At 52.6% G+C, this 19,001-nt stretch overlaps 1 protein-coding gene across 6 annotated transcripts; it reads right to left on the bottom strand.

Annotated features, from left to right (window-relative positions):
* Positions 1–94: 94 nt before the first annotated feature.
* NAXD (NAD(P)HX dehydratase) lies at positions 95–11,624 on the bottom strand. Of its 6 annotated transcripts, none has more exons than XM_061133563.1 (12): positions 11,523–11,624; positions 9,930–10,095; positions 8,019–8,169; positions 7,230–7,275; positions 6,660–6,980; positions 6,460–6,548; positions 5,656–5,764; positions 4,443–4,493; positions 4,258–4,362; positions 3,443–3,563; positions 2,263–2,383; positions 95–1,333 (listed from the first exon to the last, which is right to left on the bottom strand). In XM_061133563.1, the coding sequence occupies exons 3-12, from the start codon at positions 8,120–8,122 to the stop codon at positions 1,183–1,185; spliced, it is 1,218 nt and encodes a 405-aa protein (XP_060989546.1). In that variant the 5' UTR covers positions 8,123–8,169; positions 9,930–10,095; positions 11,523–11,624; the 3' UTR covers positions 95–1,182. The 6 variants fall into 6 exon arrangements, with proteins under 6 accessions (XP_060989546.1, XP_060989547.1, XP_060989545.1 ...); XM_061133564.1 differs by lacking the exon at positions 11,523–11,624 and adding an exon at positions 11,402–11,522; XM_061133562.1 differs by lacking the exon at positions 9,930–10,095 and having other exon boundaries at positions 11,523–11,623.
* Between the last annotated feature and the right edge of the window lie 7,377 nt (positions 11,625–19,001).

Below are 19,001 nucleotides of genomic sequence, written 5' to 3'. Positions count from 1 at the left end.
GTATCCATACCCCTCGTGTCTAAGAACGTCCTCGCTGAGGACCAAACTGAAGGTGAATTCTGGCTGTTTGAGGAAAAAATACACAACTCTCCAGTGAAATCAACCACGTCTGCCTTTTAATAACGACCATGATTTAGGTGTAATTCCCCAAAGGAAGAAAGGTCTGTGACAGTAGTGAAGCTTTTCTAGGATTAGATGTAAGTGATCCACAACTTTACAAAGCAAGCGGGATCTTCTGTGCAACCACAGAGCGGGGATCGCTGAGGACAGCGGACACAGATCAGGCCTGCCCCCCAGAAAGCGTGTGGCTGGTGCACTCAAGGGCACGCGCGGGGACTGACCCCCCGGAGAAACGAGACGGGCCACTGAGCACGGGCCACGCAGGCGGACCCGAAGCCGGCGAGAAAACTCAGTGCAGAGACGTCTCCAGAACGTTCCTGAGAGCACCACCCCCGACCCCGCCCCGAGGCAGAGGCCCCGCTGTCCTGCCCACCAGCAGGTGGAGGGCAGCTTGGGCCCCACCTGGGACCTGACCTGGGAGCCCTGGGCGCCCCTCCCCAGGGGGGCCCGTCACCACACACGCCTTTGCACGTACACGTGAAAGTGAGGTGTCCCAGAGCCGCCCTGCACACTCAGGGGCCGGGGTGTGTCAGTGCGTTCAGTGGTTTCCCAGGGGCCTGCACGAAGGATCTCCAGTGCTGACAGATCGCTGACTTTTCCGGAATACTTCAGCCTAACCAACTGATGCTGGATATTTCTGCCCAGATGTGTCCGACCTAATTACCGTTTAAAACGTAAAAATGAGCTACAGAATGAACACCACGGCCTCTGCGGGACCTCAACTTGAAAACATGATTGACAGACTCTTGGGAACGAGAGACGGGACCCCCGAGGGGCCCAGTAGCGAGGGCCCTTCTCGAAGGAACACGACGCTCAGACGCGGGGTCCACTCCAGGCAGCAGCAGAGCCCACAGCCTGGCTGAGCTGCCGTCAGACTGTCTTGTCACGCAATTCTCTGTGTTGTTTTCTGACGCTGCAGAGGCTGAGGAAAGTTCACCAACACCGTTCCATATCAGTTTCGGCACAAAGCGCTATGCTCCAAACTGTCGTCGTGTCAACCTGCAGAGCGCAGACCTCTCGGGGGACCTGGGCGGACAGCACCCGGCCTCCAGAGGCTCCGGCTCAGGCCTCGAAGAGCCTGCGGAAGGCGGGCCCGACCTCGGCCACCATGTCGGAGGTGGTGGTGGCGCGTCCGTGCTTCTGGAAGGCCTGCTGGCTGCACTGCCGGGTGAGGGTGCAGGCGCCGAAGGCGGCCACAAGCAGCGGGCTGGGCCTGCGGGGAGAGGTCTCAGGGGCGGCCCCGCACCCCGCGGGTCCCGCCTACCGCCCCGGGACCCACACTGGCAAGCTCAAGTCTAAGGGCCTCTGAGATAGCCTCCCTACAGTGAACACAACCGGCAACCGGGATATGGACGATCCCAATGGATGAGCATCAGAAACAGATGTGCGTGTGGGAGGGGTCGACACGGCCGTTGCCCCAGGTGACCACACACAGCACCTGGCCAGCGTAAGCGCCCGCTGTGTTCTAGGACCTGGAGGATGCTGAGGTCGGGGACACCTCACTACATCACTGAGACCCCAGGGACACCTGCTCATCACGTCACTGAGACCCCCCGGGACACCTGCTCATCACGTCACTGAGACCCCCCAGGACACCTGCTCGCCATGTCGCTGAGACCCCCGGGACACCTGCTCGCTGTGTCACTGGGCCTGCCAGCACACTGTCTGCACACACCCCACGGGTGTGCGGTGACCCTGCAGGCTGGCACTGTCACTGTGGCCAGGATGGGTGCAGACAGTGGAGGCCTAGGTCGCAAGGGGTGGGGATGCCCCAGCTCCCTCTACACCATCGGGGAGGGCCCCCCAGCTCAGCCCGGCCGCCTCGTGGAGACTCATCTGCCAACAGGAGCTCCCCCGACCTCCATGTGCCCCACCATGAGAGCTGTTCTGAGGGCAGGTGCTGCAGAGCCCAGGCAGCGTCTCCCCCTCCAACAGGGAGGGGAGCAGGGAGAACCATCGGGGCCCGGAGGCCGTCCAGCCAGGGGGACGGGGCTGCTTCCTGCAGCCAGACCAGCGTCAGGGATCAACCTGGCCAGCCCTGGGAGCCCTCCCCGTGACACCAGTGTTTCACCAGGAGCATTACAGTCTGCTCCTTACTATACGTACGAGCCGCTCAAACAGGAGGGATGAGATGGGACTTACCCGCCAGTCTTCTCAGGGCCCGCGCGGAGGGCCCAGTGCGCCAGGACGCCCAGGGAGCCCGACAGGAGGTCCCCTTGCCCCCCACACCTGCGGCCACTGCCCTCCTGGCTGCACACAAGCACTGCAGAGAAGAGGACGCGTTGAGGGCACCCTCCACCCCTTCTCCCCACCGTCCCCACACGGCCGCCTCTCCAGGCGAGCACAGCAAGAGGTCGCCCCCCAACCAGCACCCAGGGTCTGAGGGGACAAGCTCGCCCACCCCCAGGGCACCTCGTCCGCCCGGAGACTCAGAGCTGCTGGCGCCCCAGCTGGGACTTGTCTGCACTGTGAGAAGTTTCCATTTCTTTTTGTCTGAAGCCATCGTGACTCTGACTGTGTCAGGGTTCAGAGCACCTTCTAGCATCTGAAGAACCCACGGCCTCAGGGTCCCTCGGAGAATGCTCGCTGCATCTCCTGTGCACCGTGTGTGTGTGCACGTGTATGGAGTGTGAGTGTGTGTGTGGTGTGTGTGTGTGCATGTGCCTGTGTGTGGTGAGTGCACGTGTATGGAGTGTGTGAGTGCGTGTTGAGTGTGCGGTGAGTGTGCGTGTGTGCGCACGTGCATGTGTGTGGTGTGTGTATAGTGTGTGTGTGTGTGGTGTGTGTGAGTACGTGGGTGTGCATGTGTGTGGTGAGTGCGTGTGTGTAGTGTGAGTGCGATGCCACTGGGGGACTGGGACGGCGGGAGGAGTCTGCGGGGCGCCGGGGCCGGGAGGACTCTGCAGGGAGCAGAGGCCTCACGCCCAGAGCCCCGGGGAGGACACAGGCTGCCAGCGGCCCCCAAAGCTGCGCTTGGTGCCTGGGGGCTCCCGCACCCCCGGCCGCTCCTCGGGGTCCCCACTTTTCGGGCGCCGCTGTAAGACTGAACGAGCAGCAGGGAGACACTCAGCACCCGCATCTGTCTGCAGTGAGGGGGCGGCCCTCCCTGGGCCACCACACACAGCAGGGACGGAGTGTCAGCCGCCATGCCGCGGTCAGCCCGGGCCAGCATGCCCCACTGCGGCCACCTCCCCGTGCAGAAGACCGAGGAACAGGACAGGCAGGCTCCCTGAGGTCAGGGACAAGCGGTCCTCCTGGGGCTGGTGCCCAGCGTGGCCGTACCAGCCGGCCGACACGCAGTGTGAGGCCTGCGGCCACTCACCCTGCTCGCCGTCAGAGATCACGTCCTGCTCCCCCTTCTGCAGCACGGTGACGTTGCCCAGGGCCTGGCTGAGTCTCAGCACAGCTCCATGACGGTCCCCGCCATCCAGAGGCGCCCCCAGCTAGACAGGAGCCCAGACACGTCCTCATTGGACACAAAGAGCCAGTCTGCCCAGGTCCCAAATCGTCTGGGGGCCTGCCCGGCACCTGCTGACCGAGCTCGGCCCTGAGGCCCAGGCAGACACCAACACGGCGCTCAGGGCAGAAACACCGCAGGGCGCCCGCCCCGACCTGTCCCAGCAGAGTCAGGCCCACGGCAGGGAGTCTGCAGGTTTGCCCGAGTGACGCAGCGCAGAAGGATGAAGAGCGACATGCGTAGGCACAAACACGTAAGGACGCTGGATGGACAGACGCAGCTGGCCCGTCAACAATTTCAGTGTGAATGGCGAGGTCCTTACATGTGGGCTGTCTTAATTCAGGCTGGCTGAATCCACGGAGGTGGAGCCGCACGTGTGGGGGAACCGTACTGACCGACCCTCAGGTTCTCAGCAGCGTGCAGGCGGCAGCACCTAACCCCATGCTGTGGGGCCAGCTGTGCAGTTTGATCTCGTCCTCACAAACCCTGTGACGTGGACCCCATCCCACCCCACCTGTTAGAGGAGGGGACGCAGGGCAGGGACGAAGCGATTGCCTGGGGGGCCCGGAGGCCGGGCTGACTCCAGAGCCCACCACCCAGCTTTCACCCCATCAAGGACGCTGACCGGAGGATGCCCTGGAGTGCATGCAGTCGCCCGCCTAGGTGGCTGGCTGACTCACCACAGCCTCGGACAGTCTGCCGAACTCCACATGGTTGGGGGTGAGGACCGCCTTCCGGTAGCCCTGGATGAGTGCCGGCTGCTGGGCGATGAGCCAGAGCCCATCCTGCAGACGAGGACTCAGGTCACTCAGGGGCGGCCGCAGGGGCCGTGGTGAAGAGGGGGCAGGGCAGGGGCCACACTCACCGCATCGATGACCATGGGGATGCCCCTGGCCTTGGACGCTTCTAGAATGCCCTGCAAGAGAGGAAGGCAGCTGAGCACTGAGCCCGTCACCTGAGGAAAGCTGAAAGAAACAGCAGTTCTGACGGATTCCACTCCAGGCCATCAACACACACACGGGAAATTATAAAGCAAGTGCAAAACACAATCGGAAAAGCCCCTCTGTAGGGCCGGCACGGGACCCTGAACACACGAGCCATGGAACCACCACCACTGCTGGGCCCCACGCCAGTCCATGGAGGCCAACTCCAGGCTGGCATCTCCAAATCCTAACAGTTACGGACCCTCGGGATTCGGGGTCAGAAATCTGACGTCTCAAGAAGCACCCGGCTCTTCTGTTTTTACACACTTCTCGTGAGTCACATTTCATATGTTTTTAAAGGAGTGACTATAACCATTAACAGTGAATGAGGCTCTTTCCTGGCCTCATGCAATTGTCCTAAAACTGACTGTGCCGATGGCTGCAAACTCTGTGAATACCCTAAAAGCCATGCAACCGTGCACTTTAAATGAATGAATTGTATGCCATGTAAAAATCTTGCTAAAATTGCTGAAAAGAAAAGCAGGAAACTGAACCCCAGAGAAACTAAATTACATCCCTGAGGTGGTCATCTAGCAAGGAAATTGCTTTTTTTGAATTTTACTGAGATTTTTACATGCCATTCAATTCATTAATTTAAAGCATACAGTTTGCAGCCATCACGACTGCAACATCTTGCAATCATCACGTCCCCTGGGTCAGGGTGACAGGGACGCCCCCGGTACCAGCTGTTCCGAGTCCCGTGCCGACTGGGCCCCTGCAGGACGCTCTGCAGACGTGGCTCTCTGTGACTGGGGGCACGCCGCCCTCACGGGAATGCCAGACCACAAGCCGAGCAGGCTGCCGGCAGCCCCGGCGGCGGGGCACCACGAGCCTGACCCGAGCAGGGCCACCGTGAACGCTGCTCAGCCCAGACTGGAACCCACATCGCGGCGGGACCCGCAGTACCGCCCAGGCCACAGGAGGAGGGCCTGCGCCCCAGAGGGGACCCACCCAGCGCGGTCTTATTCTACATGCGTCTCTCCTCACTCCCCTTCCTCCTCTGTCCCCTAACCCAACTCCTCCACCATGAGCATCACAGGAAACACTTCAGACTTCCCACAATCAGAGCGGTCTCCTGGGAGAGCCCAAGGCTACCTTGACGTTCTCCAGAAGAACGTCGTCTCTGCCGAGGCCGGGCCCCACCACCAGGGCGTGCAGTCGGGGCAGCCACTGCTCCACGTCGCGGACAGCGTCAGGGCTGTCTCTGAATAAGGAGGAGACGCACCAATGGCTTATTTTCACATGTTCGTTTCCTTTATTGATGACACTACAGACGTCTGGCAGATGTCCCCCAGGGTCCTTTTCCTGTCCCAGGACACCCTTCTGGCCTCCTCCATGCCCACACCCCCCACCCGTCTGCTCCCTGCTGCCTGCATACCAGGCCCTCCCACCCACACACACCCCAGCCTCCCACTTTAAACACCATCCACCCAGCCCTTCTCCCCCACAGGGCGCCCCCAGGACCCGACAGGAGCCTCCCAGTGGGACCCCTGCCACTCCTGGGACCCAAGGGCTTATTCTCAACACAGTGGCCCGACGAGCCTTTAAAAGCCTCAGGCTCCACAGAGCCTCTGTGAAGTTCACAAAGCTAGGCGGGCACTTCAAGAAACTGTGGGCTCCCCTGTCTCATGTAAGTCAAAGCCAAAGCCCTTACGATGACGCTCACGACCTGCACCACGCGGCCTGGAGCCTTTGTGGTCGCCTGGCCCGGCCTGAACACCCACGCTGAGTGCCTCCAGCATGAGCTCCTACACCCTTTCCCCACCCACCCCGTGTCCGCCGGCCTCACTGGACACCACGCCCTGTGCCACTGCCCACCACCAGCCTACGAACAATCACGCCTGCCTGACGCGCACCCGCATCCCCGTCCGGGGACGCCTGTGGCCCCGCCCCACTCACAGAACGGGGTGCACGATCAGCTCCGGGCTGTAGGACTTGATCACGGGCGCAGCCTCCTGGGTGCAGAACACGTGGGACAGGTCCGCGCCCTGGGGAGGGGCACAGCAGGCGGCTCAGGTGGAACTCGCCTGACAGACGCCCAGAGCGCGTGGCCCGGCTACAACCGCCCCGACCCCAGCACGGTCCATAGGAGCGCCCACCGCCGCAGTTCGACCTCGCCAGGAGGCGGCTGAGAAGGCCCTGGCCAGCAGCAGAGCCTGGGAAAGGCCTGGAGTGAAAGGCGGACACTGTTGCCGCCCACGAGGAGCCTGGTGGGCTGCAGTCCAGGGTCGTAAAGAGCCGGACGTGACTGAGCGGCCGAACAAGGGGCAGGTCACCAGCAGCCAGACGGCGTCCCCATGAGGTCTGTGGGCTGCAGGGTCCACCTTCAGATCCCCGGGCCACCAGGTCCTCGGGATGCGCGAGATCAAAATGCCTGGGCAGTGGCCACGGTGAAGAGGTGTCCACCGCTTGTGTGAGGCCTGAAAAGGCAGCCCGGGATCACCGTGGCAAGGGGCACTTCTAGTAAAACTTTAAGAGAAAAATCAGTCCCCATCTGAGTTACTCTGTGGCTACACAAAAGGTCAGGGTAGATTAAAAGGTGTCTCTCACCCAAGGTTACCTGAAACGTTACCAAGATTTCTATCAGAAAACATCTGCTGCAGTCATATTTAAATGATCTGACACTTGCACTAAAAAAACTCTAACAAAGAAGCTATAAGCAAACATACCACTTTGAGAGCTGAGATTGCTGCAAAATAGGGGGCTCCAGTGTACCTAAGGAAATATTTACAGTCAAAAGTCAGAATGATGCAAGCATTATCCAGACCTCAATAGAAAAATTATCTCCTAGTACATACTAGTTCAGCAAGATTTCCATCAACTGAAAAAAAGTTTCAATTCCAGGAATAATTAATTGCAAAATATAATAGCATCTACAATATCAGCAAAAATCATAAACTTTCTAGGAATTAACCTTATAAAAACACATGGTAACTCTACAGGGAAAATTTTTAAACCTATTAAAGTATAGCGGAGATATACACTTGATGAGATGACTTAATATTATAAAGCTGACACTTCTCTCTAGACTAATACAGACACAGAAAGCACTGGATTTACCGGAAATGCCCACAGGTACAAGTAAGAGAAAATGCAACACCAACTGAACAGGACTGGGGTTCTGTTGGCAAGGAGGACGGGTGGCGATGCGTGTTGGGGGAAAACCAAAAAAAAAAAAACTCCGGAGGTCTGAGAAGCCAGGGAGAGTTCGCCAAAGGCCTCTGCAGAGAGGGAGTGTGCTCAAGGCCAGAGCCCCAGGACTGGCCGGCACCCCAGGGGCAGGACCCAGCCCCTGAGAGCACGGTGAGCGGAGGCCACGGTCACCTCGCCCAGTCAGGGCCCCCTGCTTTCTCTGCTGTTCAAGCAAATGTTCCTCATGGAAAAATACTGTCATAGTATCAGCCGAAACTTGGAAATGATTCCTGACCGACAGACAGATGGACGGGTGGATCACTTACTCCCGGCAGCCTCCCACCACGCCGATCCTTCCATCCTGCCCTTTGTACTTCTTGGTGGTTAGAGAAGGTACCACGTTTCTCACCAGCTGTAAGGTATTTTCCATGTCCTTTACTGAGTATGCTTTATGCAGCGAAAATGCTCTTTTTAACACTGAAAAACAGGAAAATGTTCAGAAAGGTAAACAGCTATCAATATATATAAAAAACAGAGACACTAATCAAAAATACTTCCCAAAGCTGACTTAACGTGAATGCTGCAGACTTTTATTCAGTGGTTTATTTCATTTCCATAAGAAAATGAGGTTTAGAAATAACAACACAACACTTAACAGATATGGTTAAGTACCAGATTTACTTTGAAATGTATCAGAAGTCTTGGAAGTCTACTTAACCCTTCAGAAAGCTTTCCTAAATGCACTATTATTTACTGAGCTACACAAATTTCACCACAATCTTCCTGTAAGCTTATTAGGTCTCGTCTCCCTCTTTGTTACTTTCCACTGTCTATTCAAGCCAGACAGGTTCATGTCCTTCCCAATTTAGTTTTCTAGTCTTGGCTCCCATGCTCAGTTAGTTACTAATCAAGTATCTAATCAACCTGGAAATGACATTCTAAATGAAGAACACATCTTACACTGGGCTCAAAGTGGTTTTTCACTTCTCTGGTCATGCCATAAAGCACACAGGATCTTAGTTCCCTGACCTGAGATCGAACCTGGGCCCCCCCACAGTGGAAGCATGGAATCTTAACCACGGGACAGCCAGGTAAGTCCCCAAAGTGGCATTTTAAAATAGTCTGATCCCTGAACTGTCTATAAACAGCTAATTTTAATCAGTCTTTTCTTGAAAAACTTCCTGTGCTGTATGTTTTGCCATGTTGTTTAAAACATCTCAACTGTGAGAGAAATTCTATGTTCTGTAGAGCCCAATGTATGAACAGATAAAGCACGCATTTTCTTTAGAATTACAGGATCTTTGCTGATGTGAACAACACTTTCACAAAAAAAGGCATCCAATGTTTTTATCTTCCCATTATCTCAGCAGTGGAGAAAAACTACACGTGGGTCATAAGTTCAAGTGAAGACCAGAAGCTGACTCAGCTCCATATGGTAAAACAGCTTTATCTTAATATTGCTCGTACTGTTCTACTTTTCATTCAACAAAATTATTCAAGTAATATTCTTTAGTGAGTAGATGTAAATGCCTCCTTAGTTGATACATCAGATGCTTAGACCCAAGATGTAAAAAGAATATTAATTACCATCCAATCAAACACCTTCCCACTTTCTTTCAAGTCAACACAGGATTAAAACTCCAAATAGAACCACTGTAAACCCGTGGCCATGAAAAGGCACAAGAAGCCTTGCTCAACTGTCAGCCTACCCACTGACCCTCGATTCGAGCCCAGCCTGACAGGCCACCGAGGTGCTGGGCCAACAATCAGCTCTCACCCTCCCCCCACCAGTCCCGTCTGCACCCCGAGTTCCCAGCCACGTGCTGCCTTCCCACCGTGCACAGTGGCGGTGAGACACACCTGCGTGGGCGCCGCGGCCAGCTGCAGGACAGGAACCTGAGCTGTTACAGGAGAATTTAAAGGCGGCCCTGCGGACCACTGACGGCCGTCTGTGTGGTCAATGTGCTCTCCAGGCACCTGTTTCAACATGACTGGCCAATGAGAGCCCATCAGAGAATGGCCGCCCCTCCAAACACCCCGGAACAGTAAACACAGCTGCTTTCTAAAGACTGGTCGCTGAACCCAAACTTAGCAGTCACCTGAGGATTACTCTGGGTTCTTTACAATGTTCTGGGTTTATCAGTTACCATTACTTTAATCTAAGCACCTAGCTACACACAAAACACCCCTAAGACTACCCCTCTACCTCTGCAGAATGCTGTAGGTAGGGTTCCCACCTGTGACTTAAGGGCTGGACTCCACCCTCAACCACCTTGGACAGAGTCTGGCACAAAATAAGCCACTCAGTAAATGTCTGATGAATTAAAGGCATCGTGGTTCACTCTTCACCAGAAGCCAGCTTATCCTTCTTTTAGACGAGGAAACTGAGACTCAGAGACAGACCTGCAAAGACGCCATGGTTATGAATGGATAAGCCTGGGCAGAACACACGGTTTCACCAAAATGCTGTCACTTTCAGGCAGAAAAAAAAATTTAATTTTTTAAAAAAATCAATCACACCACCAACCAAAAGACAAGTCAAATCCTTCTCATGTGCCTTCTGAAAGCAATCTGTGATGGGTAAAAAAAAAAAAACCACTGCTGAAAAAAAAAAAAAAAGCATATCACTGTTGAGAAGTACAGTAGTTTTAGTTAACTGCAACTGTATGAATGCAAAGCACAACCCACGTTGCTCATCCGTAACATTCAGCTGAGATGAATATGTGTTCCTGAAAGAGCCATAGGAAGATCAATAAAATTTCCCTACACTCCACAGAAAAGCAAGTTTCAGCTAGCTCTCTAATATACACCATTTGGACTTTCCCACAGAAATACTGAAACATACACACCACAAACCTAAGGGTAAAAAGGCCTTGAGGAGAGGCAACTTGAAATTTACCCCATTAAGCAATTTGTCTTCACACAATTCTGAATCCGGAGGAACAGGTCAAACCTGTCTGGTTTTTGTTTGTGTTCAACGAATGTGGCTGAGGAGAGTTAAATAGATTTCTTTACTCTGGGCTGTTTTCTAGAATTATTTGCCACTCACGACTGTGCAATCTCAGCAATTCCATGTGAACTGTGGCTAATGTGGAACCCCTGACAACAATCTTCAAATTAACCTGGAGATGCCCTGTGGCCGTGAGGGGAAGTCAGTGACTTGCGATTCTGTTTCTTTCTCTGGTAAAAAGTTCAGCAGGTCGGCCTAATGATGAAACCTCAAGAAGACTCAAAGAGAAATCTTGCTAGACCATGGCAGTATGGAAAATCGTGGTGAGGGGGGAGGGCCTGGGCTGGCGTGCCTGAGGGAGCGCAGCAGCTGAGGCAACTGGGGTGCACAGCCCCCCCACGGCTCTGCCCCGGGGTACCCGCTGACGAGGGGCACGGCCAGCGTGCGTCTCCCCGGTCCAGCCCCTTTAGGGGGGAGCCTGGCTCAGAGCCCCGCTCTGCCACGGCGGAGGGCAGCCGGCTCCCCACGCCGTCGTGACAAGGGAGGCGACAGGCCAACCGACGCCCTGAAGACCCTCTCCTCAGACTCGTGAGGAACAAACACCCCGAACACCGAGGACGCGCTCGTCCGGTTCACCCTGCTCCTCCGCCCTCCTCTTCAGCAGCCAAGGCCGGGCCCTCGGGGTCACTCGGCGGCCCCCCTCCACACGCCCAGGGGCCCCCACGGCGGCGCCCCCCGCCCGGACCCGCGGACGAGTACCTGCATCCAGCGGCGGCCCGTAGAGCGCCAACGCGGCCGAAAGCACCGCCACTACGGCGGCGCCGGCGACCGCGGCCCCTGCCCGGACGGCCATGCCCCGGGAGGCTGGGAGCGCGCTTACCTGGCCGGCAGCCCCAGACCGCCCGGCAGCCGGGACCCACCGCCATCCGCGGACTTCCGGGCTCCCGGCAGTCCCCGCGCCGCCTCGGGGCCCGCAGCCCACGGCGGGCTTCCGGACTCCCAGTCGCCCCCGCGCGGCCGCAGGCGTCCAGCTCTCTGCGGACTTACGGGCTGCGCAGCCCACGCTCTAGCCGGAAGCGGGCTCCCGACTCCCCGGGGTTCCTGATCCCGGCCTGCTCCACCCGCGGGCTGGCCTCCGCCGGTCCCTGGGAACTTTTTTTTTGTTTTTGTTTTTAAAGAAGTATTTATTTATTTGGCAGCGCCAGATCTTAGCCAATAAAGGTGCGTCTAGTCAAAGCTTTGGTTTTCCTCATAGTCATGTATGGATGTGAGAGTTGGACCCTAAAGAAAGCTGAGTGCCAAAGAATTGATGCTTCTGAACTGTGGTGTTGGAGAAGACTCTTGAGAGTCCCTTGGACTGCAAGGATATCCAACCAGTCCATCCTAAAGGAGATCAGTCCTGAATATTCATTGGAAGGACTGATGCTAAAGCTGAAACTCAATACTTTGGCCACCTGATGCGAAGAGCTGACTCATTTGAAAAGACCCTGATGCTGGGAAAGATTGAGGGCAGGAGGAGAAGGGGAAGACAGAGGATGAGATGGTTGGATGGCATCGCGGACTGGATGGACATGAGTTTGAGCAAGCTCCAGGAGTTGGTGATGGACAGAGAAGCCTGGAGTGCTGCAGTCCATGGGGTCGCAAAGAGTTGGACACAACTGAGCGACTGAACCGAACTGATCTTAGTTGGTGCATGTGGGATCTAGTTCCCTGACCAGGGGTCAAATCCCAGCCCCCTACGCTGGGAGCGTGGAGTCTTAGCTACTGGGCCACCAGGGAAGTCCCTCAGCAGCTTTCTTAAAAACACGAATAAAGTAATCAGTGAAAACTTAGATTCTGTTATTGATCGGCTTGGCTATGACTGATCGTCTACTTCAGCTATTGCTGCATCAGTTGGAGGGTGAGGATGAACTTCTGTAGTTTCACTGCAACCTCTTCTCATTGGTCAGTTTGATGAGATCAGGGACCAGAATCATTATTAAGAACTCCAATGATGAAAGCCTGCTCACGTTTGTCACATTTGCAGAGGACGCTGCGTGTGTCTCACTTTCTCCTACATAAAATCCAGGAGCATATTTCTCCATCCTTTCTCCCTGCATTTACCAAATAGTCACACTGAGCTGAATCTGAGATCATGGAATTCACCTTGTTCATCCCTAATCAGGAAGTTAGGCTGAGAGGAAATAAAACATCTAGTTGTGTGTGTGCACGTTTGCACACTTATGTATCAGCCACCAGTAAATGAAGTGACAGGCTTTTCTCAATAGCTCTAATCTCAAAGACTTGAGAAGGCCCACGTTTCTGACAAAAATATAATAATAAATATAAAGTTTTATATATACTTTTATTTAATTGTATAATATATATATAAAATAAAAATATGATTCCTCTTCTATAATCACAACATAAAGAAAAAATACTAGCTGCGTTAAGTCTGGATATAAGATGTCTAATTCCTGCACAGTGTCTTGGAGAATTTGGGAGAGGTGTCTAAACTTTCTGAGTCATAGAGTTTTCATCACCAAAAATTGAAATTAGATTAGATAGCCTCTAATATTTCTGTCAGCTCTTGAAATGTACATGCTTAATCTAGTAATACATTCTGCGTATATTTTATCTTTGATTTAGTTTGTGACATTGTTTTAAAGTCCTGTAAGAGGAACAGAAATGTGGTTGGGTTTTGTCAATAATCTAGGAATTAAATGGAGCAAGTGCCGAATAAGATTCAAATACCTCCCCTACATCTTTTTTTCAATTGAAGTTCTTATCCAGAATAAAATTACAGAAACCCCCTGGAAGGGTGGTGTCACCTGTTTGGACATATCCTCTGTACCTAAGACAACAAGCTCCATCAACCTCAAAGTTTCAGCCTCTCTGCTAAATTAGGCTATGTTTCTCAGTTATTCTTGGCAAATTGTGTAACGGAGGCAAGAAAGCCTTTCCTCTGCCCGTTAGGGTACGAGGCTGAGAATTAAACTGAAAAAAGACAGATTAACAGGAGGAAAGACAAATTCTACTTGTTGTTAATATTTTAATTTTTCTTCCATGAAAGGAGACCTTCATAGGAAAAAAAAAAGACCCAAAGAAGCAGTATGATTAGGAGCGGGACGGCGAAGGGGGTGTGTATATGCCGTTTTAACAAAAGGTGATGAGCTGTGGACACGTGACGCGACAAAGGAAACAGGCTTTGGGCTTTCAGGGTGGAGCGCTGTGGAAAGGTGGTACCTGGGGCCACTGCTGGGGCCATGGGCTCCTCGGTGAGGTCTAGTCTATCAGACACACCCTGGCTCTGTCACCGTCTCCAGAGATACAGCTTGTCCTTCCCTTCCAGGTGGGACAGAGGGCGAGCCCCTCACCGTGGCTGCCAGGTGGAAGGCAGAGAGCTTCTCTGGCGTCTGCTGTTTCCTAACTGGCTTCAGCTCAGAAGGATCTTTATGCCAAAGTGGCCTCCTGGAGGGTGGCAATCATTTGCAATATACCTCGGAACGGAGTCTTCAACAGTGTTGTCCACTTGACCTTTCTGTGATGGAAATGTTCTCTATCTGTGCTTTTACTCCAGTAGCCATGAGCCCTCCGTGTCTATGGAGTCCATGGCACGTGGCCAGTGCCACAGAGGGACTGAATTCTGCATTTGAATTAACTTAAATTTAGATAGGCACACGCGATCTGCCATGCAGGGCGATACAGCTCTAGTATATTAAGGGCCTAAACAATTGAAAAATATTTAGGTTAGCTTTGGGCTTCCCAGGTGGCGCTAGTGGTAAAGAATCTGCCTGTCTGTGCAAGAAACTCAAGAGTCTTGGGCTCAATCCCTTGGTTGGAGAGATCCCCTGGAGGGGGAGATGGCAACCTGCTCCAGTATTCTTGCCTGGGAAATTCCATGGACAGAAGAGCCTGGTTCCGCAAAGAGCTGGACGCACACACGCGTCAACTTTGAGCAGGAGAAATTTCAGCTTGTGCTGTATCGTGTGCTATACCCATCGCTCCAGGTCACATTTCATCCTGGGATGTTCATTTTTTCAGTTGCTCCATGTTTACCTGGAGTACCCTCGACTGTCTCTAGAATGAAATGTCCACAAGGTGAGTAATTTTGGATGATCATCATTTCTGTAAGCAGTTCTACAAATTGGCCCAAACCTAACCATCCTTACCAGACAGTTCTGTATTTATGTCTGATCCTTCAGACGTCATTCAAGTAGAACTTCTGCTGGAGGTAAGTGAGAAATGAACTCAGGAGTCAATTATGAAATTTTATCTTGGCAGTGAGAGGAACATACACCTTTCTAGAGTCTTGAGTCACCATTGTTTCTGCGAAATCTTTTCTTCTTGGCAGAAGTTACTTCTGCAGGCCTTGTTAAGAGTCGATGTCTGACATTCACACTTACATTGTGTCTTGAAGAAATAGCCTGAAGCAGATGTTGGCAAACTGGCAGGTGGCCTTGAACATGAGATCCAGGAATTTGAGTCCAATCCAGGAAGCAGGGTGACCTAGTGAAGAATCTTAAGGAGAGGATTAGACCTTCTGTTTGCTTTGTGAGCATAATGATTTTATGGGTCAGAGTCATTTCTTGTAGCTGACTCAGGGGCAAGTTAAAGAAAAGAGAGAGAGAAGCCAGGCTGCATTTATCATGCTTAGGGAATATGGTACTATTAAATTTAAAACAATGGTTGGCATAGTCAACCAACTTAATAGGTAGAGAAAAAACGATGCAGTCCAAGTTTGTGGAGGGAAATCATTTGCTTATTCTATAGGCCACATGAGTCACTAAGTAAAAATCTGAGCATTGAAGTTTTATCACCCTCCATCTAGGAGATGTGAGGAGCAATTAGGAAAGATGAATAATAAGGATGTAGCATTTTATGTCAGCTTAGATCACCAATAAATACTCTAGAGAAAAGCAGAGACCACACTGTCTGTCTTAAAAGGCCAGAGGAATGCATCTGATGTCCCCGTGATCAGTACAATGAGAGGTATGTGCAGTTTTGCTTCTGTGGAAATTAAGACACGCTCAGTGCCTGACCAGGCTTCTCACACTAGGCTCCTAACTTCGGAGGTGCTGACAGCTAGGACTTAAACATACCTTTTTTTTTTTTTCTCTTGGAGGGGCTGGGGAGCGTGACACCGTGTTCCTGTGGAGGGGAGTGAGACCCAGACACCCAGCGGAGGCAGGGCGGCATCTGAGTGTGATCTACCCTCCCCACTCTGGCTAACCTACAGCTCCAGCCTTCCTGAGACTCCCTTCCTCAGCTGAACGGTGAACTCTATGTTAATCTGTGAGAAAAAGAAGGTCTTAGGTGTTGCGCTGGTGGGTCGGTGTTACGGGCGGACTTTTCTTTCTTTTTGCTGACTTCACTCGTTTTGTCTGTTTCTCTTTTTTGGCCCTGCCACACAGCATGTGAGATCCTAGTTCGCCGATCAGGGATCAAACCCGAGCCCCTTCCCTTGGAAGCATGGAGTCCTAATCACTGGACCTCCAGGGAAGGAAGTCCCTGACTCCGCTTTTGTGCAGCTGACAGACAGCATTCAAAGGGAAAGTGTTCTGCTTGCTCTCTGAACAGCCTGTCTCCAGTGCTGGAGGGACTCTGGAGGGAGATTGGGTAGCAATCAGGCAGGCCGAGGTGAGGGCAGAGTGCTGCCGTCAGCCACAGGCTGGTGGGTGTCGACTGACATAATCAGTAAACGGTCTACAATACGAATGGAAGAGGGCTTTATCTGAGCCACACTGAAGACTGGCTGGGAAGCCCGCTTCCCGGGTGACTCTGAGAAGCTGCTCCAGAGAAGCAGGGTTTCCAGTAGTTTTATATCTTGTCAGAACAAAGAACATTAAGCCAGTCAGGGATTTATTTCGAAGAAACACACATGCGCACAGATTAGCACGTACACAGAAGATCAGCCTGCCCTCTCACCTCGGGAGGGAGTCTGCACATCAAAGGAGGACCAGTGCTGGAGTCCCAGGACGGGAGGCATTATTTTTAACACGGACCTTCTTCACTTCTGGCCAATGTGCCCTTTTCTTGAACAATTAAAGCAGATGTGCAATGTGTGTTTGAGAGGCCATAAACAGGCTACTTTAGTTAGCACCAAATTCAGGTTAAATCAGGTACCAGCCAGAATGACTTCCCTGTATCTCAATATGTGAACACTTCTTTTATCGCTGGTGGTAAGGACGTGTGATGAATGCTGCCCTACTGATAATATGATAATGATAATATGTTGGTGTTTGCAAACAGGCTTCTGCTTCTAGTTTTAGCACATGGGGAGACAGGCCTGACACATCCTTATAAAGACAGCTCTGGGAGACTTCCCTGGCGGTCCAGTGGTTAAGCCTTTGTGTTTCCACTGTAGGGGGAGCAGGTGAGATCCCTGGTCAGGGAACTAAGATCATACATGCCAAGAGGTATAGAGAAAAAAAAAAAACACTGAAATCAGTAAATGACTTTTCAAAAAGACAGTTCTGCCCTAGCTCTCCCTCCCGAGTCTGCTCTCTGCATCTGGCCTCTATTCCTGCCCTGTAAGTATGTTCATCAGCGCCGTTTTTCTAGATTCTGTATATAAGCATTAAAAGGCGATATTTGTGTTTTTCTTTCTGACTTACTTCACTCTGCATGACAAGCATGCAGACTTGCTTGTCTGCAACAGACTGCAGTTTTGTTCCTTTTTCTGGCTCAGTAATAATTCACTGTGGGCTTCTCAGGTGGTGCTGGAGGTAAAGAACCTTCCTGTCAGTGCAGGAGACATGAGCGACTCGGATTCGACCCCTGGATGGGGAAGGTCCCCTGGAGGAGGGCACGGCAACCCACTCCAGCCTTCTTGCCCGGAGAATCCCATGGACAGAGGAGCCTGGCGGGTACAGTCCGTGGGGTCACAGAGTCGGACACGACTGGAGCGACTTAGCACACGCTCTATTGTGCATATGTACCACGTCTTTTTTACCCGTTCGTCGGTCGATGGGCATCTCGGTTGCTTCCACGTCCTCATTATTGTAAACAGTGCTCCAGTAAACTTGAGGGTACTTGTGTTTTTCTTTTTTTTTGAATTACAGTTTTCTCAGGGTATATGCTCAGTAGTGGGATTACTGGGTCATATGCTAGTTCTATGTTTAGTTTTTTAAGGAATCTCCATGCTGTTTTCTACCGTGGCTCTATCAGCATTTAGGATTATTGTGGGGCCAGGCAAGGAGATGTGTGGCTCATGTTCTAAAAAGCCCCAAGCTCCCCCAGGGTTTCAGCAAAAAAAATTTTTAATTTTTATTTATTTATTTGGCTATGCCAGGTCCTGGTTGTGGAATGTGGGATCTAGTTCCCCAGCAGGAATCAAATCTGGGCCCCCTGGAGCAGGAGCGTGGAGTCTTAGCCGTTGGACCAGCAGGGATGTCCCAGGCAAAGTGTTTTAAAAAGTCAGGTGAGGATTGGGGTTGCAGTGTACGTGATCAGCTTGTACAGGGTTCTCTGATTGATTGGCAGGTGATGAGGTAACAGGGTGGAGTTTCAGGAGTCAACATTCTCAGTCCTTAGGCACCAGGAAGCCTGGGGCTGTGAGCTCCTGGTCATCACTGACTTGACATCTTCCCTTTGTTGGGGGTAGAGGGTGTCACGTCTGCAAAACTCAGGAAATGTGTATCAAATACTGTCATCTATCCAACAGGTACTTCAGAGAGGACCTAAAGCAGAGGATGTGGGCAAGGCCTGTCCCTGTCCTGGGAAGGCCCCGAGAGGTCCTGCTCAGCTACGATGAATTGGACCGCATCCCACCTCGCAAGTAGAAAAGAGTAGCTCCAAGGATCTGCAGGAAAGGAAAGGATTTAAAAGGTGGAGGCGGGTGGAGGGAGGGGATTTTGAGCAAAGAATGCATTGTTGGAGGCAAGGTCTCACTCCTCCCAGAGATGGAAGGGGTCTAGGAGTCAAGATTACCCCTAAAAAAAAAAAAAAAAAAAAAATTACCCCTAGTGGCCAGCAGGAAATGCCAGGGTGGCTGATGCAAGATCACATTCCAGGGAAGTCAGACGTGTCCTTAGGTTAGGTATTAAGTCTTGGTCTGCTGCCATGGGCCCAAGATGACCGATTCCATCGCAGGCCTGCAGTTTCCTTCTTCACAAAAGAAGAAACAATGGCGATGGGGCAGTCCCACTTCTGGGAATTTTCCTTGAGGACAGATTCCCACAGATTCCAGAGGAAACAAGCCTTGTTGGTGTTCATCCAACCGCGCTTGTGAGCGTGGAGGCTTAGAAATGACCTGCAAGCAGAGTGTGAGGGCCGGGGGTGCTCCCTCTCAGACGGTGCTCTCTGTTCATGCACCACGGCGCCTCTGAAACTCACTGTTAGGTTTCTGTGGGTGCGGTCAGGGACTCTCCGGGAGAGC

Source organism: Dama dama, chromosome 30 (assembly GCF_033118175.1).
Source record: "Dama dama isolate Ldn47 chromosome 30, ASM3311817v1, whole genome shotgun sequence".
NCBI lineage: Eukaryota > Metazoa > Chordata > Mammalia > Artiodactyla > Cervidae > Dama > Dama dama.
This window is presented reverse-complemented; position numbering and strand designations above follow the sequence as displayed.